The sequence below is a fragment of the Rhinopithecus roxellana genome, chromosome 6 (assembly GCF_007565055.1).
Source record: "Rhinopithecus roxellana isolate Shanxi Qingling chromosome 6, ASM756505v1, whole genome shotgun sequence".
Lineage (NCBI taxonomy): Eukaryota > Metazoa > Chordata > Mammalia > Primates > Cercopithecidae > Rhinopithecus > Rhinopithecus roxellana.
This window is the reverse complement of record NC_044554.1, coordinates 22,214,574-22,242,497: the sequence shown is the minus strand read 5'-3', so window position 1 is coordinate 22,242,497 and position 27,924 is coordinate 22,214,574. Positions and strand designations below refer to the sequence as shown.

At 34.0% G+C, this 27,924-nt stretch overlaps 1 protein-coding gene across 1 annotated transcript in view; it reads left to right on the top strand.

Moving 5' to 3' along the window:
- The window catches only part of PCLO (piccolo presynaptic cytomatrix protein), a 404,629-nt gene extending 377,225 nt beyond the window's left edge, over window positions 1–27,404 (top strand). The window contains 3 exon segments of the mRNA XM_030932711.1: window positions 24,450–24,584; window positions 25,161–25,306; window positions 27,264–27,404. Of these exon segments, the coding sequence (XP_030788571.1) occupies window positions 24,450–24,584; window positions 25,161–25,306; window positions 27,264–27,404 (422 nt within the window).
- Window positions 27,405–27,924: the final 520 nt, after the last annotated feature.

Genomic DNA, 27,924 nt, shown 5'->3' with positions numbered 1-27,924 from the left:
ACCCTCAATCCATGGGATAATTGTCTGCCACAAAACCAGTCTCTAGTGCCAAACAGGTTGAGGACCACTGTCCTAGGATAATAAAGAATAATTGTTTTGTGATGCTAAAGGAAAAAATGAAATATAAAATAATACCAAAGAAACTTAAATTATTTGGGAAGTACACATTTACAAAGGCATTAGTAAAGAAATGCTTCCCCATCTCTACTGAAAATATAAAAAATTAGCCGGGCATGGTGGCGGGCGCTTGTAGTCCCAGGTACTCGGGAGGCTGAGGCAGGAGAATGGCGTGAACCTGGAAGGCGGAGCTTGCAATGAGCTAAGATAGCGCCACTGCACTCCAGCCTGGGTGACAGAGCGAGACTCCGTAAAAAAAAAAAAAAAAAGAAAGAAAGAAAAAAATGCTTTCCAGTTTTTTGTGATTGTAAAAGTCTGGAGGCAATATATTTATTTCTCCATAACTAGAGGAACAGATACATAAAATATATTATAGGCAGGTAATGGAATACCATGCAAATGTCAGAAAAAAAATTATCTAGATCTACATATAATAAAATCAATAGATTTCAAAAGCATAGATTTGAGTGAGAAATAAATTAGTAAAAATAATGAGATGCATAGCATGATATTATTTTAGTTCAGAATAAAAAGAAAGCCAAACTAGATATTCTCACAGATATATCTTTTTGTAAACACTCATGTAAACAAATACATAGAAGTTGGATTGAAAAGAAATACACTAAATACTCAAGATTGGTTGCCTTTGGTTGGGAGGGTAATGAGGATGATAAAGTTAGTAAGATGCAAGGGAAAAATATAAACTAAACAAAGTACCAAACAAATACAGGTTCTTGCAGAGACAGATGTTAATTAGGTGGTTGTGTGCTGTGAATTGATGAATACGGGCAATTCAATTCTGGGCATCTGCAATTAAAAAAAAAAAAAACACTAAGTTGGAAATAATGTTATCTGGAAAGGCCTCACGAGAAGATGACATTTGGGTAATCACTGAAGAAAATGAGGGAGAGAGCTGTGTGAATCCCACAAATAACGTTCCCGGCTGACCAGCAGAAGTGTGCCCAGCACCTTCAGGAAAAGTACGACCCAGGTGAAGTGAGCAGTGGAGAGAATGGTAGGTGGTGAGGTCAGGGAGAGAATAGAAGCCTTGTTGAATACTTCAAGAACTCTCACTTACAACGTGGTGTGGGACAGTGTTGGAGGGTTTTGAGCTGAGGAATGAAACAGTCTGGCTCAAGTTTTAAAAGAATGATTCTAACTACTCTTTTGAGAAAATTCTGAAGGGAAAAAAGGGTCAAAGAAGAAAGACCTCCAAATATTTGTTGCAATTATTCAGGAAAGAAATGATGATGTCTTGTATCAGGTTTATCATTTAACACAGTGAGAAGGGCTAAGAATTTGCCTTTGCTTCCGGATTCATGTATGTATGTCTATAATACATACATGTAATACATATAGCTATACACATATAATTATATATAATTAAAATAACAAGGTAATTATAATAATCAAGTTAATAATGATTACTTCAGGGGTGAGAGAGAGGGAAGCAATTGGGAATGGCTTACCCTATTGGCTTCATCTGAATTTGTTTGATTTCTTAAGCTGACCAGCCATTGCATGAGTTCTTATGATATATTCTTTATGTTCCATTATACCTAAATTATTTTTAATTAATTTAAAAACAATATCGAATAATTTTAACATTTGTTTTTCATTAAATCTAGGGTGCAATTTATGTTTGTTTGTTTGGTTGGTTTTGAGACGGAGTCTCGCTCTGTTGCCCAGGCTGGAGTGCAGTGGCGCGATCTCAGCTCACTGCAAGCTCCATCTCCTGGGTTCATGCCATTCTCCTGCCTTGGCCTCCAGAGTAGCTGGGACTACAGGAGCCCACCACCACGCCCAGCTAATTTTATTTATTTATTTTATTTTATTTATTTATTTTTTGTATTTTTAGTAGAGATGACGGGGTTTCACCACGTTAGCCAGGATGGTCTCAATCTCCCGACCTCGTGAACCGCCCACCTCGGCCTCCCAAAGTGCTGGGATTACAGCCATGAGCCACCGCACCCAGCCCTGTAGGGTGCAATTTTTTAATGTCATATTTATTTAACTCTAAGATAAGGCAATATTTTTCGTTGGTAAGAGACGGAAAACTACACAAACAAACGCAAAACCAAAGAATGTTTACTGGTGGCCATACTAAGAAATTCACGTGTAGATATTATAGTCTCAGGAAATACCAGTCTAAGCCTGTTTATTTCTCACATCTTTTCTCAGCTTTTCTCTGAAAGTTGGCCTTTTCTCAGGCTATTTTATGAGGCAAGGGATGAAGTTGCTGGCTGCTTTGAGGCCCAGTTTTACACTCTTGACTCAAAGGAGAAAATATGTCTAACATCCTCAGTGAAGCACTCTGAGTTTTCCTATGTGGGTCAGATGCACCTATCTGGAACAATCATCGTGACAAAGAAAATCGATATGGTAGTTTCCAGCTTAAGAGAACCATATGCATTTGGGAGTAGATATTCTCAAGATAGTGGTGAAAGAGGAGAAAAGATACTAGACAGATAAAATAAGAGATTGGGTTAGGGCATCTCTGTATGTACTTACATATAAGACACTTTCAAATATATTTATATTATGGAAACTTTAGAAGAGTTTTGCTTGAAATGAAAAACATAACAGTGAACTGTGGTAAATTTCTGAAATGGATTTTGATATTCTATACTATTTTATATTAACGTAAAAAAGTTTCAAAGCTCATTTAGAATTTATACATAATTCATTTAGTATATCATTTTTATATGTGACATGAAAACTATTTCCAGAAATACAGCATTCTACTCTCTTCTCTTTCAACTTCTTCTGGCTAAGCATATACTGCCAGAGTAGATTTACAATACTGGATGCAGTGTAAAATCAGTCCTCTAAAACAGACATAGCCAGCCCCTGTGATTTAAGTAAAATAAATGAAAATAATGAAATAAATTATTAGTAGTTTGCATGCTGTAACTGAGCATTTATATATAGAAGATATTTTCTGGAAAAGAAAGGGAATGTTATTTCAAGAAAACTCTCCTCAAATCATGTTTTTCCGCAATTCTCACACCACAAGCAACAGAGAAGATTTCTGTGACCAAATGTCAGAGGTTAGGGGGTGTTTTCCCCACACACCAAATTACAGATACCAGCTGGGTGGCCTCCAATTTAATTCCAACACTATCTACCTGGAACTAATGTCAGATCCCACCGGCGGACGGCTCAGTCCCCAAGTCTGCTTCCCAATACCTATACAAGTCACAAGTCTGGGCCTTAGAAACTTCCGACCGACTGGCTTCAAGTTAGGGTTCCTGTGGTCTCCTTTGTGGGTATGATTAATTTGCTGAAACAATTCACAGAACTCAAGGAAACCTTACATTTACAGGTTTACTATAAAGGACACAGATGAAGAGATGTGCAGGGTAAAGTATGGGGGAAGGGGCGAGAAGCCTCCATGCCCACCCTGGGCATGCCACCCTCCAGGAACCTCCATGTGTTCAGCTCTCCAGAAGCTCCTTAATCCTCTTGGGGTTTTATGGAAGCTTCATGATGTCAGCATTTCTTCCCACAGAGTACAGGGTGGGACCTTCCCTGGGGAGGGTCTTAAGACCCACATCAGAAAGGTGAGAGGAGAGTTCTGCCTTGAGGCAGCTGAAAGGATGGCAGGAGAGAGATTCTGCTTCCTGAGGCCTGCCCCTGAGGCCTCACACACCTAACATTATAACAAAAGACTGGAAGAAGGGCTGTGGGAGTTATAAACCAGGAACCCTGGATGAAAACCAATATATATCATAACAACACAAATGTAATTACATGCATTAGTGGAAATGGCAGTTACTCATTGAGAACACATGGACACAGAGAGGGGAACAACACACATCAGGGCCTGTTGGGGGTAGGGGGTGAAGGTAGGAAACTTCAAGGATGGGTAAATAGGTGCAGCAAACCACCATGGCACACGTGTACCTGTTGGACAAACCTACACGTTCTGCACATATATCCTGTTTTGGGTTTTTTTTGGGAGACGGGGGTTGTTGGTTATTTTTAGAAGAAATAAACAAACAAACAAGACATGGCATTTTCTTTACATTGTAAACCATAATATAATAAAGATATTTAATTAAATTTATATTAAACATTGTCAGGAGCATGATCTTTACCTTACCTGAAATGAAGAATTTTTATAAATTAATTTGGGTAAATGAAAATTTTTAAAAATCTATTGATTTTTTATTTATTAATTTATTTCTTTTCACTGCTTATTTATTTATTTGTTGAATATTTATTAATGTTTTGATTATTTAAAAATAGTTTACTCTTCTTCTTTCTCAGAAAACTCATACAAATCCACTATGAAGAACTATTTTTATTTGAGTCTGTTCCCAAGAATTAAATTATATGAGCTAAAGTTATAGCCCAATCCCTGCAGCATCAAATTTTGTACTCTCAACATACAACAGCCAATCTGAATATTATGATTCACCCATGTTATTTTTATAATTTCAAGCTTCTTTATTTATTTATTTTGAGACTGTCTCAAAAATATAAATTTTTGTAACAGATACTATCTTTACCATTTGAGGAAATGTCAGACATATGTGGGCTTAGAAGAATTCTAATATTGTTAGTAACCACTTATTTGTAGTATCACTATGTAAACTGAGTATAAGAAGAAATAAGCTACTCGGGAGGCTGAGGCAGGAGAATGGCCTGAACCCGGGAGGCAGAGCTTGTATTGAGCAGAGATCGCGCCACTGCATTCCAGCCTGGGCAACAGAGCAAGACTCCGTCTCAAAAAAAAATAATAATAATAATAAGAGGCTTATTTTGCTGTTCAAGCACTTGGGGATATGACAGGTATTTTTTGTTAAGAAGGCATCTTGGGAGAGAGTGGTGGTTAACTTAAATCAATCCAGAAGACTGAAAATTCATAGGTTTTCAAAGGAAATGGGGAACCGTAGCAATTAGTCCACAGAACAAACATTCTATTAGTTGATTTGAGGTAGATTACTAAATTCTCTACTTAATAATTTCAACTTTAATGGCAATTGTATTTTGCATTTATCAAGAACAGTAATAATCTTGAATGTCTCATTTAATAAGAGGCCTGAAACCAGTACTGCCCATAGATGGACAAGTAGGATGTAAACAGCCAATTTCGAGAGGCACTATTCACATAAACCAGTTTGTGAATGGTACCCTCTGGAGTTATTAATGTGGTGTTCCTGCCAACCAAATGTAGTACAGCATATTAGCTGAACTTTGAGTCAGAAACAGGTTTACAGTAACTGGATGGTAAGGAGTAATTTCTGTTATAGAACAACTGTTGATAACTAACACCTATTGAGAGCTTAAAATATGCTGAGCACTCTATTAGTTCATTTTGTCTTTGCAAGAACCCTGTGATGTAAAACCCTTATGTCCCTTACCAATAGTATTGTCCAGGAGGCAAAAGTAATCCCTGGATATGTAGCAGGCATCTTGCAACCATGAGACAAAAATGATGAAAACGAATAATAAAAATTACAGCCATTGAACTCCAGCCTGGGCAACAGAGCAAGACTCCATCTAAAAAAAAAAAAAAGAAAGAAAAACAGAGCAAAAATAAAGAACAAACCCAATTCCTAAAACCATTATTGAGGTGGTAAACCTATACCTACATCTAGATTTCTTGTTACATTAGAAAAATAATTTCATTTGTTTCTTCATTCTAAGTAAGATTTTCTGTTACTGATAGCTAAAAGCATTCATTAAGGATGTAGAAGGAAAAGAGTGGAAAAAGTACGATGAAAAAGGAATTAAATAAAAAAACCATAGGATTAATTCCAAATCACCACTAACTCATGTTGATTCACTGAAATCATCAAATAAAAGACAAAGTTAATCAAAGTAGATTAAATATATCTAACTATATGTTGTTTACAGAAAATGCATCTAAAGTAGGATCTCACAGAAAGATTGATAAGGGAGGATGAAAAGATATTATTCAGTTATTATTCAAAATAAAGCTGGTAAAAAAAATATGAAAACCAGACAAAGAGAAGAAATCAAGGCAAAAAGCAATATGTTTCCTATGTCACCTGCAATGACCACTTCAAAATACGGTTTTAAAAAGAACTTTTTAAAAATAGCAGCAGAAAGTCTAAGATTCCAGGAAATATATCTAACAAAATACTCATAATATTTCTATGAGAAAATAGAAAAGATATTGTTGATGTTCACAAAAGAAGACATGAATGGAGTATGTCATAAAGATGAATATCATGGAGATTGCTTATTTAGCAATCTTTATCATGAAGATTGATATATTAACAAGAAGTTAATATGCAAATGTTATGAAAGTTCATTTAAATAACAAAAATAAAGTTTGTTGTTGAATTTTGAGAGTTGACCCTAAAATTTACATAAAAAACCAAAGAACCAAAAAAATTTGAAGAAAAATGATAAAATAGAGCTGTTTCTAGTTATCAAGTATAATATTACATAAAATATTTTAGTACAGCACAGGTATAATCTAGCAGACCAAAGAAACTGAACAGATAGCCAGGAAAAAATCCTCAAGGGTCAGGAAACTTTATTTATAACAAAAATTGAATGGCATGGCAGATAAATAAATGGTTCAGAGAACACATTGTAAAAAGCAACAACCATTATGGAAAACACTATGGCAATTCCTCAAGGATCTAGAACTAGATGTACCATATGACCCAGCCATCCCACTACTGGGTATATTCCCAAAGGATTATAAATTATTCTACTACAAAGACACATGCACACGTATGTTTATTGCGGCACTATTCACAATAGCAAAGACTTGGAATCAACCCAAATGTCCATCTGTGACAGACTGGATTAAGAAAATGTGGCACATATACACCATGGAATACTATGCAGCCATAAAAAAGGATGAGTTTGCGTCCTTTGTAGGGACATGGATGCAGCTGGAAACCATCATTCTTAGCAAACTATCACAAGAACAGAAAACCAAACACCGCATGTTCTCACTCATAGGTGGGAACTGAACAATGAGGAAACTTGGACTCCGGTAGGGGAACATCACACATTGGGGCCTATCATGGGGAGGGGGGAGGGGGGAGGAATTGCATTGGGGAGTTATACATGATATAAATGATGACCTGATGGGTGCTGACGAGTTGATGGGTGCAGCACACCAACATGGCACAAGTATTCATATGTAACAAACCTGCACGTTATGCACATGTACCCTAGAACTTAAAGTATAATAAAAAAAATAATAATAATAATTGTGAATGGTTTAAGTATTCAAAATAAAAAATAACACTCTAAAACTTCCGGAAGAAAATAAATATCTATCTGATGGCTGAATAATAAAGAATTTTTAAAACACAAAACCATAATTTAAAGACTAATAATTAAAACTTTTGTTCAGCAAATGATGCCATAAACATAATAAAACAATATTCAATGAACATATGTATGCATGTGTCTTTATAATAGAATGATTTATATTCCTTTAAGTATACATCAGTAATAGGATTGTTGGGTCAAATGATAGTTCTGTTTTAAGAAGTCTTTGAGAAATTACCCAACTGCTTTCCACAATGGTTGAACTAATTTACACTCCCACTAACAGCATAAAAGTGTTCTCTTTTCTCCACAACCTTGCCAGCATCTGTTATTTTTTGATTTTTTAATAAGAGCCATTATGACTGGTATTATGGTATCTCATTGTGGTTTTGATTTGTAATCCTCGATGATCAGTGATATTGAGCTTTTTTTCATATGCATGTTGGGTGCATGAATGTCTTCTTTTGAAATGCATCTGTTCGTGTCCTTTTCCCACTTTTTAATGGGGTTGTTTGCCTTTGCTTGTAAATTTGTTTAAGTTTCTTATGGATGCTGAATATTAGACCTTTATCAGATGCATAGTTTGCAAAAATTTTCTCCCATTCTGTAGTCTGTTTCCTCTGTTGATAGTTTCTTTAGAAACTCTTTAGTTTTCTTAGATCTCATTTGTCAATTTATGATTTTATTGCAATTGCTTTTGGTGTCTTCGTTATAAAATCTTTGCCCATTCCTATGTCCAGAGGGAGCTAGGTATTACCTACCTAGGTAAATCTTCCAGGGTTTTTATACTTTTTGGTTTTACATTTAAGTCTTCAATCCATCTTGAGTTGATTTCTGCATATGTGTAAGGAAGGGGTCCAGTTTCAATCTTTCAGTCAACTGGCTTAGCTGACCTCAGCAAGATCTATTAAAGAGGGATCCCTTTCCCCATTGCTCATTTTTGTCAGCATTGCCAAAGATCAGATAGTTGTAGGTGTATAGCCTTATTTCTAGGCTCTCTATTCAGTTCCATTGGTATATGTGTTTGTACCAGTGCCATGCTGTTTTGACTACTACAGCCCTGTAGTATAGTTTGAAGTAGGGGAACATAATGCCTCCTGCTTTGTTCTTTCTGCTTAGGATTGCCTTGGCTCTTTATGTTTTTTCTTTTTTTCTTTTTGGTTCCATATGAATTAAAAAAAAATTTTTTTTTCTAGTTTTCTGAAGAATATCATTGGTGTTTTGATACAAATGGCATTGAATCTGTAATTACTTTGGGCAATATGGTCATTTTAATGATACTGATTCTTCCTATCCAGGAGCATGGGATGTTCTCTAACATGTTTCTGTCATCTCTGATTTCTTTGAGCAGTGTTTTGTAATTCTCATTGAAGATATCTTTCACCTCCCTGGTTAGTTGTATTCCTAGGTATTTTATTCTTTTTGTGGTCATTGTGATTGGGATTGAGGCAGAAATCAAGAACTTCTTTGAAACTAATGAGAACAAAGTTACAACATACCAGAACCTCTGGGACACACTTAAGGCAGTGTTAAGGGGAAATTTATAGCATTAAACATCAACATTAAAAAATTAGGAATATCTCAAATTAACAACCTAACATCACAACTAAAAGAACTGGAGAAGCGAGTATATATATATGTATATATAAATATATATATAGAAAGAGAGAGACAGAGAGAGAGAGAGAGAGAGAGAGAGAGAGAGAGAGAGAGACGGTGATTTTACATTTTATTAAAACATTATTTTACATATTGGATAGATTTTGGCTCATACTCTTGGCTCAATTTTTGTATTTTTAGTAGAGACAGGGTTTCATCTTGTTGGCCAGGATGATCTGGAACTCCTGACCTCAAGTGATCTGCCGGCCTTTTCCTCCCAAAGTGCTGGGATTACAAGCATGAGCCACCATGCCCGGCCCAGATTTTACATTTTATTAAAACATTATTTTACGTATGTTTTTGGCTCATGCCCTTGGCTCAACAAGGATGCCCACTACCTCTACTAATATTTAACGTAGTATGGGTTTTGGTTAACATATATGAAAAGAAAATGAAATTAGATGCAAGGATGCATAAAAACTGCAAGGGGAAAAAATAAAACCAATTATTTGTTAACAATGTGAACATCTATATAGAAAAACTGACTAAATCAAGAGATCAGTGTTAAAACTAATAGGAATTTATTCATATCACCAGTAAGTAACCATAAATACATAATAACAGTAACAATAATATTTTTCATAATATCAAAACTAAAATGTATTTTATCTATTCACAAATGTTGCTAGAACAATTGGACACCCACATGCAAAAAAATTAACCTAGACACAGAACTCATGCTTTATAAAAATTAACATAAAATGAATTATAGACTTTAATGCAAAATGCATAGTCATAGGAAATAACATAGGAGAAAATCTAGACAATTTGGGGGATAACCCCAAAGACACAGTCTATGAAAGAAAAAATCAATAAATTGTACTTCATTAAAATTACAACATTTCTGCTGTGAGAAAGACACTGTCAAAGAATAAAACTATAAGCCCCACAATCTGAGAAAAAAATATTTGCAAAAGACTTACAAAGGTCTGTTATCCAAACTATAAAAAAAACTCTTAAGGAATGCAAACTACAAATTTAAAAAATGAGCCAAAGACCTTAACAGACACCTTACCAAAGATGTATAGATGGCAAACAAGCATATGAAAAGATGTTCTATATCATATACCATCAAGGAAATGCAAATGAAACAACAGTGATATACCCATACACACCTATTAGAATGACCAAAACCCAGAACACTGACACCACCAAATGCTAGAGAAGATGTGGAGCAACAGGAATGCTCATTCATTGCTGGGGAATGCAAAAAGGTACAGCCACTTTGGAAAACAGTTTAGCGATTTTACACAACATTAAATATGCTCTTCCTATATGATTCCACAATCATGCTATTTAATATTTACCCAAAGGAATTAAAAACTCATGATCACAAAAAAAACCTGCCCATGGATGTTTATAGCAGCTTAAGTCAAAATTGCCAAGTCTTGGAAGTAACCAACAAGTTCTTCTGTAGATGAATGGATAAATAAACTGTGGTTTATTGTTCAGACAATGGAATATTGTTCAGTACTGAAAAGAATGAGCTATAAAGCTATGAAAGACATGGGAGGAATTTAAATACATACCAAATGAAAGAAAAAATCTAAAAAGTCTGTATCTACTTCATTTCAACTATGCAACATTAGGAAAAAGCAGAACTGTGGAAACAGCAAAAAGATTAGTGGCTTCCAGGGGTTTGGTGGGGAGAAGGAATCAATAGGCAGAACACAAAGGACTTGGGAGGCAGCAAAATAATCTATGATACTATAATGGTGGATGTATGTCATGTATTTTTCCAAACCCATGGAATGTACAACAAGAATGAACCTTAATTTATATGTTGGACTTTGGGTGATACTGATGTATCATCACGTGTCATTGTAGGTGTATCAGTTGTAACAAATGTACTACCCTGGAAAGTGTTTATAATGGGAGAAGCTATGTATGTCTGGGGGCAGGGTGTATACAGAAGATCTCTGTACCTTCCTCTCCATTTTGCTGTGAACCTAAAACTGCTCTAAAACCAATCTTTTAAAAAATTATTAAAGTATTTTGGAATTAACATGTAAAATAACCAAGATACCTATAGGAAAACAAAAGCAACATTTTTGCTGCAGCAGAATCTAGTCTATCCTGACTTATACAAGGATAAAGTTACCCTGCAAGGTATCAAGATATAAGGATAAAAATGTTCTGGTACTTGTACAAAATGAAAGGAATGATGGCATAGTGTACAAAGCACAGAGATAGATCCAGGAATACATGAGAACCAAAACTGGAATCACAAGTCAAATGGGACTGTCTAATAGATGGAATTGGGAGAATACCTCCCTATAAAGAGAAAAAAAATCTGGATTCTTATCTAACCTCATATGCAATAGTGGTTCTTACATAAGTTCCTAGCAAGAATCAGCTGACATGTTCAAGAGGGTAGTTAAAAAGAATTTAATGAAATGAGCACTTACAAAGTAAAGAAGGTGAAAGGAACTAACTAGGGAAGATGAAGCAAACACACAGGAACTAACCCCAACAAAAAGTCATTACTACCCTTTGGTCTAATGAATCATGAGGAGGCAGGCTGTTGCCAGAATCCAGCAAGAGCTATTGTCCATGTTGGAGGGGATCCTGGATAAGAGCTACAGCCTTGTAGGAAGACATAGCCTCTGCAAAACAATGCCACAACAGACAGGATTGGATGAGAGAAGGATATAGGTACCCTGGGCTCTCTCCTCTTACCCTCAGATTTCTTGCTGGTAATTATTACTGAAACCCTGAAAGTCAGAAGGTAAGGAAACCCAGGTGAAGTTCATAGTGTTCTTCCTCTTGGGACAAAAGAAGGCAAGAGACTAATGAAGATGGGAACTGAAGAGAGAGAGAGAAAAAAAAGAATAGCACAAGTGGATTAAGAACAAATAATTGGAGTAGAATTAGAGTTTGCTCTTTTATCTAGGATGACAGTTAAGGAAAAATAGAGTTGAGAAAGGGTTTTATAGAATGGAACAGTAAAATATTCCTGTATGTTGCATCTAAAGAAAGCATAAAACCAGTCAGTTAAAACTGCAAGGAGGATCACATTTATTGCATTTTAAGAGTGATAAAATTAATTTAAGGACAAAGAAGGAGAAATGATGAAAGTAACCTAGTGGACCAGTGGAAACGTGTGACTGCCACCTCTATTTACGTTCATTCAGGAGGTCTTCACAGGTTCACTCAGAGGTTTTCTGACTGCGGGGTCACCACTATCCACTCCTGGGAGAAGCTGGAGGTTGTTCTACAGCTATTGGTAGCTTCCCTCTTACAGACACAGAGTATTTTTCCTCACAGGAGCTCTTAGTTTTTCCAACATTACACTTTTTTCTGGTTTTATTTTCTAAATGTATTATATGATGATGCTAATGTTATTCTGAGTTTAAAGAAGATATATAGACCCACTACTTTTCCTGGGTGGGTACTCCGCTTTTGGATCAAAAGTCAATATAAATGCTTGGGAGTTCTAGCCAAGGCCTTTGGAACTCAGGAAACTACTTTGTTTTGTTAACCTTGACTACTGTCTGGAAGGAGACTTTGCGAGCATGTTGGTCTATGATACCAGCTCTACTACCTCATTCCTGGGCTTTGTTGTCTTGCGGCTTTTAGAAATTATTTCAAAACTCTAGATGTTTTAAAAGTAATGTCCATTTAAAATTTCAGGTCTTCCTCTGTAATAGTGAAACGTTTTTGTTGTTGTTGTCTCCCATAAAATAATAAGAGACATTCCCTTATTAAAAAATATTGAAAGAGACCTGGTTATTTTCAGACACAGTAAAATAAATGCTAAGAAGCACATATCAAAAGGACAAAAATGCCAAAACAAAACAAAACAAAACACTGAAGGAGATCAATCAGAAAAAGCTTTTTTATTCTGCTTAAAATTGTGTTCTTTCTGGCTTTATCTCAGAGAGAAAGGATTTCTTTATGTAACAGAATAGAGAGAGAACGTGCAGGCTTGTCCTACTTTCACAGAACTTTTAAATCTTATTAGGCCAGAATGCCTGCCTTATTGTATAAAATATCTCCTTGAATCTGGGTTATTTCAAATAAAGGTATTAATGAAAGCTTCCAGAATTCTTCCTTGGGGAAAAAAAAATAATGAAAACACTTTTAAAATGCCTCTTCCCTCAGCCCCCAGTTAGCCCTAAAACATGAGAATATGCTAGGAGGCCACCCCATAGCTTTGAATAATACAGGCTCTGATATACATATAAATAAAAATGAAATTAATAGATTGACAATCATTTATTTTGGGTAAAACCATAGATTTGAAAACATATATCCGAAATATCTCTCATCAATGGCCTCAGCTTAGTAGTGTAGGACAAGCATGGGTTTTTGATTTAGAGCTGATAAATTACTTTCTTCCAAAAGAGGTGGAAATGATATCTACCTTGTAGGATTGCTGGAAAGATTAGAGAAATAACACAAATTTGTTTATTAAACATCTAATATAGACTAGTTGACTTTTCTATGGGCTAAAAAGACAAAGATAAATAAGGGACAGTCCTTTAAAGGCTGTAGATGGAATATATAAAACATCTGATGAGCAAGCGTTGTTCAATGAATGAAATATATTATTGTTACCATTTGAGTCAATTGTAACTCCCTACATAAAACAAACAAACAAAAAAGGAAGTATGCTTTCATAAACTAATGTTTTGGAAAGGAAATGGGTAAGCATTTATTCCCTGTCCTGATTGTACCTCAACTTTCCAGAATACACTCCCCACAAATCCTGGGTCCCCAATTCCCCACTTTATACACATACTAATGCTAATCTCCCCATAAATTGCCAGTCCTGTCTCCCCAACATCTACATACCTAGGAGTACAAACATGAATTTGGCCCAAAATTATTATCACATAATAAATAGATCACCACAATTTTGCCAATAATCCTGGGCTATCTCGATGGAAACATTTAATCCAGTTGTGTGACCTTTGTCACTTAGTCTCCTTTTTTAAAGTGAGGGTAGTAATATATACTGTATTTAAAATGGTTGATTAAAAAAACAAGATAAAATGGCAGAATTTTACATGTTATTCTTCAAGTGATTCAATTGGTATTTGTCATTGACAATAGTGTAATAGCCACTTGATTACAGAGGAGTTTATACTATGAGAGAGTGGAAAATTACATTTTTTGAAAAATTTGAAGGGTGAAAATTCTTTTTAACTTGAAAACCAAATCCAGTGAGTTGCACTCTAAATAAATAATCTATATTTGAACCTAAAGAACTTAATAAATTCTGTCTTAGGAATTCTCTTTATAACTCTTCAATCATAGTATGTGCCAGTAAAAACTGGACTCAAACATTTACAGTCATCTGTTAGATACATAGGAAAAAAAGGGATCTGAATAAGGGAGCTAGTTAGTGGCTCCATTTTCATACAAATTTCATTGCATAAGCAGGTTAATTTATCCAAGCCGAACTTACAAGATCTTAAGATCAAGGTATGTTTATTTTACGATAAAATCTAACATACTATAGAATAAAATAAATTACTTACATTCTGCTTCCCTCTTTCAAACACACAGTAACTGGGATAAACCTTTAAAAAAATATAGTTCTTCATTCCTTCTATGTTGTCCTACACATAAACTGTTCTGTAGAGGTAAGAAACTTTGTCCAGAAAACATATTTCTGGGAATTAAATTTAAAACATATCAGCAGCTTTAATACAGCCTTTGTAAAACAATGATACACCAGAAGATAAAATCCAGTGCAAATAAGATTATCAGAATTTTTTTTTTTAATCGAGTAGCTTGCTTTGCTACTCGAGGATATGGTATACAGAAAAGAAAAGCACTAATTGTAGATAATTCTTGAGTAGCAGAGTCAGAAGGCCTTTGACCTTTTAGAGGAGAGATACAATTTCAGCATATTAGGTAAAATTATTATAGACCCCAGGGTAATGTTAATACACCTCATTGGAAATTATACAGAAAGACTAGTGAATAGGACAATTATAGAGAGCTGACTTTCTCTAATAGATTCAGCGAAGTGAAAAATGCCCTTCTTTTTTTTTTCTTCGAAATTTCTATTAAAATCTACCGAATATTTGAATACAAGATCTTGTTGGTTTTTTATTTACTCTGAATGAACTGAGCAATTAACCTAATGTTTTCTAGGCATAAATTGTCAAGTGTTTCTAATGGTCTTCCATTGCATCAAAAATTTTGTAAGAAAAAAGACAATTGTGTGAGATGATGGGTTTATTTCTTAGCATGATTTAAACATTCCAGATGGTAAACACATATCAAACATCACATTGTACTCCATGAATATCTAGAATTATTATTTGTCAACTGAAAATCTAATTTTCTAAAAAAGAATAAGGGAATATGGAGAAATAAAAAGAATTAATGCTCATTGAGTAATTATCATTTCAGGGTTTGTTCTAACAGTTTACCTTTGTAATTTTGGCATTTGATCATCACTTTCATTACCTAGGCTTGAAACTGGTACAATAGAAACCATAAAAGGAAGGAAAATCAAATTGCACATGAGAGAATATACATCACTACTTTGGCTATTAACAGGTATTTGGGCATTAATAAGACTTTCCATAATGACTGGGTTTGAAAACTAAGTAAATCAACACAATTATTTAGAGCAGAAGATTTAATGACTTGCCTGCCATCTCACAGGGCTAGAAGTCAGAATTCCTGGTTTTTAAAACCCATCTTAATTCTTCATTAGACTTTTTATAGATTTGGAATAAGTGATGGGAGCTAAGTAACAAATTATGAGGTGATAGACTGTCACGGCTAAAAATCCATCTTATCAGACATCAATTCAGACTTCATTAGTTAACACCAGTGACCTATCTCATTGCTGTGTGGTATTTATTAGTGAAAATTCACAAATGCAGTGTAATGGGATGAGAATTTTATTCACTCTTTGCTTTTTTTCTTACACAGACTTTTCTTTTACAAGGCACCATTCTTTCCTTTTCTCTTCCACATTGTATTCATTTCCAGGTACTTAAAACTTGCCTCTAGAGAGACTGTTGCCTAAAACAGTCTTGCACTGGTAAAAGCTGCGGAGGTTGCAATAGAATTCTTAGAATTCTGAGAGATAGTAAACTCACTTTATACTATGCCCAGTTAAGTGTTACAGATACCAATAATGTAACAAAAAATAAATATCTTCTCAATTAATATTCACTTTTCATGTTTTAGCAATTTCACATAATGATGAATATTTCAAAAATAGTATTGCTGTGTTTATTGTTTAATCTAAACAATTTTCATAATTGACCTAATGTGCCTATGTAGACAATAACTTCTGGAAGGCATCTTCCATTGTTTAAACAATTTAAAGAGTTGCTTACTATGCCATCTCCTCTTTCTAAAGTCCAGTATGTGGCTAAAATCAAAGAGCAAAATAGCCTCTATAAACTATTTTATTCTGATACTGTGTTACAAAAATGTTTTAAAGAGAATATTCCCATGAAGTCAGTGTTTTCACAATCTTATTCACGGAAAATCTAAGGTGGCCATGAGAGAATGGAGCCTTAGACTTAAAATCAGAAGACCTAGATTAAAATTCAGCCTGGGCCATTTAACAACTTGGCAAGTTACTTAAAATACCCAAATCACTTTTTACTCATGTGTAAAATAGAAATTATACCAACCTATGTCTTTTTATGAAATGATGAGATTGTATTCTGTTCATCGTAATGTTATCCTAAAATATATTTCTCTATAAATACAAATTAGATAGCTAGAGAGAGAGGTATGTGTACAAATGTATGCATATAGAGACCACATACACATATTTTTCAAAGATAAAATATATAGAAACTTTCTATCTGAGAAAATTCAAAAGTGAGAAGGCCATTGTATATATTGAGAATAAAGCACCAGAAAGTGATTTAAGAAATGCTCTGGAAGATAAAAATAAGCCAATTTGACAATTACATTAGTAGAAACACTTCAGCTAAGGAGAAAGCAGTAATCAATTTTGTTAGTGTAGAATTAAATTATTCATGTTCATCATCAAAAAATGATATTTTAAATTTATAAAATATTTTAAGGAAAGAACAAATGAATGAGTTAATTTCAATAAATATTTTAGCCATATTACTTTATTTAAAATTTTCACTAAGTTTAAGAGACAAAATTTAAAATATTGAGGTTGAATAATTATACATTTTAATACTTTTTTTTTTTTTTTTTTTTGGCAACAGAGTCTTACTCTGTCACCCTGGCCTGAGTGCAGTGGCACGATCCTGGCTCACTAAAACCTCTGCCTCCCAGGTTCAAGCGATTCTCGTGACTCAGCTTCCCGAGGAGCTGGGATTACAGGCTCGTGCCACGGTGCCTGGCTAATTTTTGTATTTTTAGTAAAGACAGGTTTTTGCTATGTTGGCCAGGCTGGTCTCGAACTCCTGTCCTCAAATGATCCATCCACTTGTGCCTCCCAAAGTGCTGGGATTACAGGTGTGAGTCACCGTGCCCAGCCTAATACTATATTTTAATTTTAAATTTTATCAATTGATTCCCTGTTTTAAAATGTGAGTAAGTTAGTTCTCTTCCACTTTCTTTTTTCATTATTTTATTAATTGTCTGGATTTCATCTTCAAGTCCTTCCTCCCTCCCTGTCTCTTTCTCCCTTCCCGCCTCCCTCCTTTTTTCCTTTCTTTCCTTCTTTCTTTCACTCAGTCATTGCTGTATCCTATGCCATAGTCTTATATATTTCAGAATGACTTTCTTTTATACATCAATATATCTTTCAGAGAGCTTATTTCTTTTTCTCCTGAATCCTTTTAAGAATGATTCCTATATTCTTGAAGTATAATATTAAATGGGATATATCAGTGTATCAACTCATCAATATATCCAGGAATATAGGATGCTGTTTTGGTTCACAGATTTATTCTTCTGTTATTTTGGAGAAATAATTTGATATTTTTAAATAGATATTATTTTCTATTCTGTTGAACTTACTTTTTCTGAGAAACCATTAACCGTATGATTGTTTTCTTCTCTATACCTCAATCTTTGTTCTCTACCTTTATTCTCTATGTTCTCTATATTATCTTCTTTCTTTCCTCTATGTCAATAATCTTAATTTCTATCTTATCTTATTTTGTTCCATGATGTTTGTACTTCATTAATAGTTTTAAAATGTGATTATTAGTGTCCTTAGATCGGGCATCTCCATTTTCATCTCATGTATTGTGATCTCATTTTTAACCATGACTTTTTAACCATGACTTCTACATCCTCCATCCCTTCCTCTTCTCCTTCTCTCTGTTCTTAAGTTGTAGATTTGTGCCACATTATAGGATAAATACCTTCTCTAGAGTAGGATTAATTTTTATTATTTTAATACAACCAAAGAAGCATAAGTTTCAGGACACCAGGAGACCAGAAGGCTGGTCAAAGCATTTTCTAATGCCATTTCACTCTGTATCCAAACCATATTATAAAACATCATCACATGTCCTCTATGTGTGGGAGGGATTTTTTTTTGTTTGTTTGTTTGCTTGTTTTGTTCAAAGGCTCAAGCAGATCTGGAGCTGCCGCCCAGCCTGCAAACATGGAGGATTTTGCCTCCATCTATGTATTTGCTTCAAAAGACAAAAACATAACACACCTATAAAATGTCAGATATAAGAGATAGCAATGGACCCACAATTAATGCAACCACCTACTTTGAGACAACCTCAGTAAGCACGTCCTTTTTTCCTTTAGTAGCAAAGAACAAGTTGGTTCAATCTTTGAACAGAGAGAAACTTATAAAAAAAATTTCACAAGAATCACACTGAGGCCTGTGAAGTTAAGCGTTCCAAGAAAGAAACAAGAAATGTGATGACTTGAGAACTTCAATTAGCAAGTTTTTAATTCCACTTTTCTCCCCAAGTGAGAAGGTGAAAAACAACAAATTTCACATATGCGGTGTGCTGAGATTTTAGGTCTGTAACAGAAGACTATGACCTATAAAAGTGAATTTCTCCCAGATAAAATTTGTCTTGCTATTCTATTTCATCATGATCATTAGTGTGATCAATTCTATTCACAACTACTATTGACTCCAAATAACAAGAGAGAATTTTCCTTGACTCCCTCCCTTCCATGTTAGAATCTTCTTTTTCCTTCCCTCCCAGGTATGGTTTGAGAGATTGAGGAGTAGCTATCTACTTTTCTATGGCTTTAAAGGAAAGAGTGAGAGTTGCCTTATAGACAGATTTGCCACCTTATTTAACTAGATTTTTGCTCCCTCTTTTACCATTTGATTAAATGTTTTCTGTCAGTGTTCACTCAATCAAGCTGAGGTGCATGTTATTCCTATGAAAAGATATACTAAGCTTTACATATGTCTCCTACTTCATCTTGGAACTCCAGTAATGGGGAGGCATGGCTGTTTTTCCTGATTCTACTGAAACTCTTGCATCTTCATAGTGATAAGCCAAGGCTGACACTCTCAAAGGTTTATTTTGATTTATTTATTTATTTATTTATTTATTTATTTATTTATTTATTTATTTATTTTAAGATGGAGTCTCGCTCTGTCGCCCAGGCAGGAGTGCAGTGGCGTGATCTCGGCTCACTGCAAGCTTCGCCTCCCGGGTTCACGCCATTCTCCTGCCTCAGCCTCCCGAGTAGCTGGGACTACAGGTGTCCGCCACCACGCCCGGCTAATTTTTTGTATTTTTAGTAGAGACGGGGTTTCACTGTGTTACCCAGGATGGTCTGGATCTCCTGACCTCGTGATCAGCCCGTCTCGGTCTCCCAAAGGGCTGGGATTACAGGCGTGAGCCACCGCGCCAGGCCTATTTTGATCTTTTTCTAGGGCTGGCTACTCTCATTGTTCATCTACTTCCCTATGACAGGGGATTTAGTAACAATTCTTAGGGCTTTGTCAATTCATTTCTCGTTTCCTGACAAGATTTTGTGATATTGTTGTACTCAAGAATGCTGCTAACTTGTACCTTACGAGAAACTGCCTTTTCATTCCTAGACATCACTTCTTTGGATTTTCTGTTCAGAGATTATAGCCTATTCCTTGCTTTGTTGGTACTGATTAACACTCTCGTACATTTTACTTTTTTTTCTGCTTACCCGCCCCCTCAAATTCTCTAGATATTGAAGAAGGGAGATCTTAAGATCTCTCATTTTCTCATTTTTATTTTAGAGATTCTTTACTTTCCTGTGAAGGTCCTTTTAAAAAAGAGAGATTTTAACAGGCTTGTTTATGATTATTTAAAATGGTTAAGGAAGCAGAACTGAATTTGTCCTGGCAAATTCAAAGAAACATATAAGGTAAGATTTGTAGTTTCCCATCTGTCAAGAATGTATAAACAAAATGTGAGTCAATTAGTATTAGGGTATATTCATGACACCAGACGTTTTATACCAAATCATTGAGAGGATAGTAGTGTTGCAGTTAAGGGAGCACATGTCATTTCTAAATAGGAATGTTAAGAAGCCATGTGATGCTGACTAAATTCACTATTAAGTTTTCTATTTTGTTGATGGGTTTTTTCAAAGTATCAGAATTTTTATTTATTATCTTTTTTCTGTTCTCTATTAATTTTAGTGGACATCTTTATTATTTCCTTTCTTGTATTTTTGTTTTACTTTATTGTTCCTTTCTAGATTTTGAGTTGGAATTTAAACCAATTGTATTTTTTATTTTTTATTGATAGCAGATAGAAGAATATGTGTATTTTCTAATCATTACTTGAAATGATATAGGAGTTTAAAGCTATTTATTTTCATGTGATCATTTCTTTAACTCTTACAGATTCTGATATATAGTGTTTTATTATAATTATTTTTCATAGTATTTTTCCATTCACCCAAAAGTTGGTTAGTTGAAAGCCATTGAGCGTATTATCACATAATGTTGATAATAGCTTCATTTTATAGAACTCACTAATGTCTTCTTTGTAACTCAATATATGATCAATTTTTGAATATGTTCCATAGATGACTGAGAAAAGGTATATTCGTTATTATCAGGGTATAGTGTTTGATATATATCCATGAGATCTACTTTATTGATTATAATGTCTCAATATTTTATCTAGTTTTTTAGTTCACTTGCCTTGTCTTATAATGTTAACATTGCATTATTATCATCTTTACTCCTCCCTAAATCCTCTACATCCTTACATCTTACTTTGTAGTTTCAACTTTACATAAGTGGTACATGGATATTGATAAATGTTGTGTCTTCATTATGATTTATGAATTTCCTAGTTTCATACAGTGTCTTTCTTTGTCTTGTTTGCTGCATTTTGGCCTGAATTCTGTTTTGCCTGATAATAAGATCTCAGCCTCTGCACTCTTATTGATTCCGTATGCCTGACATACTTGCCAATATCTGTATTTTTTACTATTTGGAACATAACTAGTTGTATTTCTTGTACATAGTATAGAACTAGGCTTTGCTTTATGAGCCAATCTGAAAAAAATTTTAAAACAGGCTAGCTAAAACTTACTCATGTTTAGTGATATAATAGATATGCTTGATCTCAACTCTGAGTTTTATTTTATAATCATTGCATATATTATGTCATATTTATGATATTTCTCCACTTGACCTCTGAGTTTTTAAATTTTCTTTTGGAATTAAGAAATTTTTGTATCATTGTTCTAAAGGTTTTCCTTTTATTTATAGTTTTTATAATGTCTAACTCCTGTTTCTCTTACATGACCATTGACTACCTGGTTTGTTAGTTTTAAATGGCATCCTTTGTTACCTATTACCTATACAAAAATCATTAATCCCATTCTGCTTTCCTGTTTCTCTCTCCCTTCTTTATTAATTTTTAGTTTCATACTTTATACTGTCAGAAATATAACATTTCCATACTATTCTTCCACCAACCTATGTACTGCTCAATCTTCATTCTATAATTAATTATATTGAATAATTACCATCAGTCCTTTTGCTGAAGTTTCTCTAGTTGTCTCTTGGATTTGATAAAATGCATCTTATGTACTTCTCAGAGAGTCAAACTTTATGAAGTATTCCCTGAGTTCTTTCATGCTGAAAATTATAGGTTTGATACTTGAAAGACAGTTTAGCTGGATATAAAATCTTTGACTTAGAGTTTCTTGAAAGTAAACCTCTCTCTACTGTGGACTATCTATCTGTAATCATTGGCTCATGAATTACTATTTAATTCTATCTAGAAGATTTGTATTTTAGTTTATAAAACACATAGAAGAGAATTTTGTCAATTTTTGGGCTACAGTATTAGTTCTTTGACAAAGGAAGAGAGTGAGGAGAGATATGTTATAGATATTTTTCCACATGTAAGGGTACATCTGGACTTACAAAATTTAAGTTAATTTAATCAAACAGTTGCTTAATCTAGAAAAGAATACATCTATCAATTATATTCCCAAAATGTTACAAAATTAAATCAAAATGATCAAATAACTATAGCCTAATATTTTTACAACTTTATTCACAGTGTTTTGTTATTTCATTTCTTTCAAAAATTACTCAGCTATGCTCTATAACAGTGGTTCTCAAAATGTGGTTCACAGACCTCCATGGTTCCCCAAGACTTTTTAAGTTCATAAAGTCACAATTATTTTCAAAATACACTGAAATTATTTACCTTTTTCATTTGGTTGACATTTATATTGGTAGTGCAAAGTAATAGTGCATGAAAGTTCTAGGAACTTATTTCCAATTAAGGCAAAGGCAAGAAACTGTGCTAGTAGATAGACACTTTATTTATTTACCAACATATTCTTACAGGGAAAAATACGCCAGTTTCACTAAGGGTATCCTCGATGAATCAGTTCAACTGTTTAAAAATCTAAATCCTTCAGTGCATTTCTTTCTAATATTCATGTGATTAAAGAGGAAAAATTCTTAAAGCACTTATGACACATACCAAAATATAATGGTTGACTTAAGAAGTCTGAGGCTGCAGTGAGCCATGATCGGGCCACTGCACTTCAGCCTGAGAGACAGAGTGAGAACCTATCTCTAAAAGGAAAGAAAGAGGCGAGGTGCAGTGTGGCTCATGCCTGTAATCCCAGTGCTTTGGAAGGCCAAGCAGGAGGATTGCTTAAGGCCATGTGAGGCCAGCCTAGGCAACATAGCAAGACTCTATCTCTACAGAAGGAAGGAAGGAGAAAGAAAGAAAGGAAAGAGAGAGAAAGAAAGATAATGCAGCTGTCCTCTATTAAGCCATGCACTAATGAAATTGTAAAAATATAAAACAGTACCTCTATTATTTTTTTGTTTTGGAAAATATGATTATGTTCATTAAAACATTTTCATTAAAGCAGTTATTGTCATTTAATTTGATTAATAACTATTTTTAAATATCTATTTTGGAATTTTAATTAAAAATCAGAAATTTTATATTTCTAATATTGGTAGTTATCCACATAAACACATATTCTTTGAAGACCCTCAATTTCTTTGAGTGTAAAGAATTCCTGAGATGTTTGAGAATAAATTATCTACAGCCATGTTTAAAGACCTTCAATAGATTCCTATAGATCTAAAGGGAAAAACCAAATTCTTAACATGGCTTCAATTTACAATATGTTACAATCTCATAGGCATTTATTTCTCATGTTATGTTTCCTTTTGCGAACACACTGTTCCTTCTCTCTGGAATGTCCTTCCTAATCCGTCTCACCTAATTAACTCTCATCCTTCTGGTTTCAGCTTAAGCAGCACCTCCCTAGACATCTGCTACTTTGTTTTAGCCTCCGTTGAAACCATGCTTCTGTACTTCGGAACCTTTCCTCTTTTTATAGTTACATATTTATTGATGGAAATATTTGATTAATGGTTTTCTTCCTAATAGAAAAACCATGAAACCAATAAGCACCCACGTTTTGGCTTATCATTATATTCGCTCTTCCTAGCAGAGTGCTTAGCACAGAGTAGGATGGGAAATAAAATATTTGTTGGAGAATGAATAAGTGAATTAATACATGAATTGATATAGAGTCATATCTCTTGATAGAGTCACATCTTTGCGAATTGGTACAGTGATATCTATTACTTCTTTTGTCCTAAAAGTCTACAGTTGAGTAAAATTGATCTACATGCATTTCTCCATACCTCCCTTGTTACTAAGCTATCATTATATTTAACATACTTTGGTGTAAGCATCTGTATATTTATCAGTCTGCCCATAAGATTGTTCACTCTTTAAGGGCTTTAAGGGCATGGGATTGTATTTTATTCATATCTAAATAAATGAATCTGTGATAAATTTTGTGTATTTTATTCATCTGTGAATAAATTTATTCATCTGTGAATAAGTACACAGATGAATAAAATACAGTCATAAGATCTTTAGCACTTAGGATGTCATAAGGTATTTAGCACTTGATAAACAGTAAATGAATGTATGAATGAATTATTGAACTAAACATTTCATATATGGCATTACATACTTCTTTACATTTTTATTAAATTCTCCCAGCTAAAACTCAGGTAATGGGAGAAATCAAGATTGCATTGAAGAAGGAAATGAAGACAGATGGTGAACAACTAATAGTTGAAATTCTCCAATGCAGAAATATTACATACAAATTTAAGTCTCCTGATCATCTACCAGGTATCTAATTTTATTATAGTCATCAGTATATCTAGAATTTTTTAGGGATGTGTCTTATATATTCTGGAAAATGTTAACTAAAATTTGAACTATACACCAAATAGGTCAGAAAAAAGAACTGATTAACATATGTAACAGGTTGTTTTCTTTCAGTTTTTAGCTAGATATTTTAACATATACATTAGAGTGTTATATTCATTTGACAACAGAAGGACAAATTTAAATTGCTAAGAAAATAGATATATCAGCTAGATGTGGTCACTCCTGCCTGTAGTCCCCACTATGTAGAAGGCTAAAGCCGAAAGATCACTTGAGCCCAGTAGTTTGAGGTTAAGTGAGCTATCTGGCCACTGCATTCCAGACTGGTGACAGAGTAAGACCCTGTCTCAAAATTAAATAAATAAATAAATAAATAAATAGGCATATCTTTTAATCATTTTATGTTGTCTGAAACAAATTGTTTACAATGCTGGCTTTGTACAAAATGTAGGAAGAACTCTCAGTATACAGTTATAATTCTTTCAATAGAAATTTATATGATTGATGGAATTTAATAGGCTGAATTCTTATTTTCAGATTTATATGTGAAAATATATGTGATGAATATTTCTACCCAAAAAAAGGTGATCAAGAAAAAAACAAGAGTATGCAGACATGATCGAGAGCCTTCATTCAATGAAACTTTTCGATTCAGTCTAAGTCCTGCAGGACATTCTCTTCAGGTAACTCTGTATTATGTAGTTGATATGTAAAACTTCTCATTCATGTTGTATTTATTTTTATTCCATTATCCAATATTTATATACTGATCATACACTATATGACATTTGAGAAGTTAATTATTTTTTAGCAGTATCTCCCCAGGAGTCTTTTAGAATTCCACAGCCCATTCACCTCATCCAATCAGCTGCCAAGCCTTTTCTACTCTGTCTGCAGAGTTTATTTTACATAGATTCCTCTTATTTCCATGCTCACTGCCACTAAACCTTTTTGGGTCCCCATCTTTGTTATTCAAATCATTTCATCTGTTTACCTGGCCAATTGTAATTTATGTCTTATCCCTTTAGTTCATTTCATCACAGCACTGCCAGAGTTACCTTTTAAAACCCTAGTTAGTTTACATTAAACTTGTTAGTTTACATTAAAGGTCTTCAATTATCTTGAATCATTATCTTGAATCATTCAGAGTCCTCCAAAGTGAGTTTTAATTGGATTGACTTAGTCTCAGCTCCTTGGATACTTTTCCACTCAATTCTCCAGTCACAACAGACTCTCTTCAAGTCATGTTAAGCCTCCAATCCTTTGCTCATATTTTTCCGCCCTTCAAAACTCCCTTTTCCAACTCCCACCATCTATCACAATACTCCACATCTTTCATCTCTCCTTACTGATGACCCTGGGTATAATTCATCATACTGTATTCACAAAACATTTTGCTTCTATTATTAGGCTACCAATTCCAGTCTGTCTTGTAACAACAATATCTGTACTTATCTGTCACTGTTTCTATGCTATCAGTTTCTCTAGAGCAAGGCCTAATTTTCATTGCCTACAGCCTACACAATGCTTTGCACATAGTAGGTCTTCAGGAGATATAGAGACAAGGAATGAAAGTAGAAATGGGGGAATGAGAAAAGAGAAAAAAATGTAGGAAGAGACCATGGTACAGGAAATTAAAAGTTTGAATTAGAGACAAAGATAAAAGATATTACAAAGCAAAAATGTATTGAGAAGATTAACTGATATTAGACTAGAAAGGAATAAAGAAAAAATGACACTCTGAAGTCTGTGTCAACAAATGTATTATTTCACAGAGATTACGTAGTCAGGGGATTTGGAATAGAGAAAGATCAAAAGTTTTTCTGTAATGAATTTGATAAGAAGGCAGAGATTCAAGTGAAAATAAACAATGTCATTTGAAATCCCTGAATCAGAAATCAGAAGAGACAGTCATATCTAGAAGTACAAATTTTGAAGTCAGAAGCATAAAAGTTAAGTTTTAGCCAGGAATAAGGGTAAATTATATAACCAAAGGAGATTCTGAAGAGAAAAAGGAATACAATTACAAGGATTAATGCTTAGCTCCACCGAATGCTCTCTACCTTTCCTTCAACTCATCTTTAAAATGAAAAAAAAAAAAAATTCTTTAGTTTGAGACCCTTGTGATAAGTTCTGCATATGACTTCAAAAAATAGTTTGGAAGTACATACTGTAGTAAAATCATCAGAAAATTTAATATTAAATAAAAACAATGCCCTGTGAAGTTATATTTATTTATTCAAAATTCAGATAATCTTTTATTTGATTTGGCTTTGTGTAAACTAGTAAAAAATTATTTGGCAAAGTTATTTTGTGAAACTTTCCATCAATTTAAGCATAAACTTAGAATTAGCTGGTTATACATTTCTTACCTAGTATTCTCGTTTTCTTCAGAATGTGTCTTTTCCTTTGCAGAATAATACAAATGTTGATGTGAATTAATTTATATTACATGCAAATCTTTTGAGAACACCTTGATTATTAGTTCTCCTGCAAGTATATCTGCTACTTCTACTCAGCGTCACCCTCTTTTGTGCTATTTTTTTTTTTGATGATTAAGTGTTCTTAAAAGAGGTTGAAAACTGTACACATATGTATGTATATAAATTAAATATGTTTATTTTTGACTATTTTTTCTAGATTTTACTTTTCTCCAATGGAGGGAAGTTTATGAAAAAGACCTTGATTGGTGAAGCCTGTATCTGGCTTGACAAAGTGGATCTCAGAAAAAGAATAGTCAATTGGCACAAACTTTTGGTCAGTCCTACTCAAACGCATTGAAGAAACATGTCTTCTCAGGGTATAGAAACTGCTCTAAATAGCCTCACATCAAGACTACAGTTGGAAACTAAGCTAAGTTTTGAGAGGCAAACGTAAGAATGGGAACAACAGGCAAAAACATGCTTAACACCTTGTACATTTATTGTTGTGTATCACACAAAGATATTCAATTGAAAAAGTTCATATATTGAAAATAAAAAGGAATGGAGTTCTGAGACCTTGAATTTCCCATGGCTGTGAAGAGAAACTGTGAAACAAATTTTGATTACTTAAGGCAAAAATCTTTGAGCAGAGTTGAGCTATAGCTTAAGACAGAGGCTCAAAGATTAATGTGGTTTCCATATAGCACAAAGGCAATTCTTTATGCAAAGAAGCCTTGGTTGAAAGGAAAGAACTGATGTGACAAATCTAGTTTTCAAAACTTCAAAAATCTTCCTTCATCATCTTCTATTCAGACAACCAGATGCTTTCAGATTCGGACATAAGATATACCTACAATATGTGTCCAGGACTGGAAGTG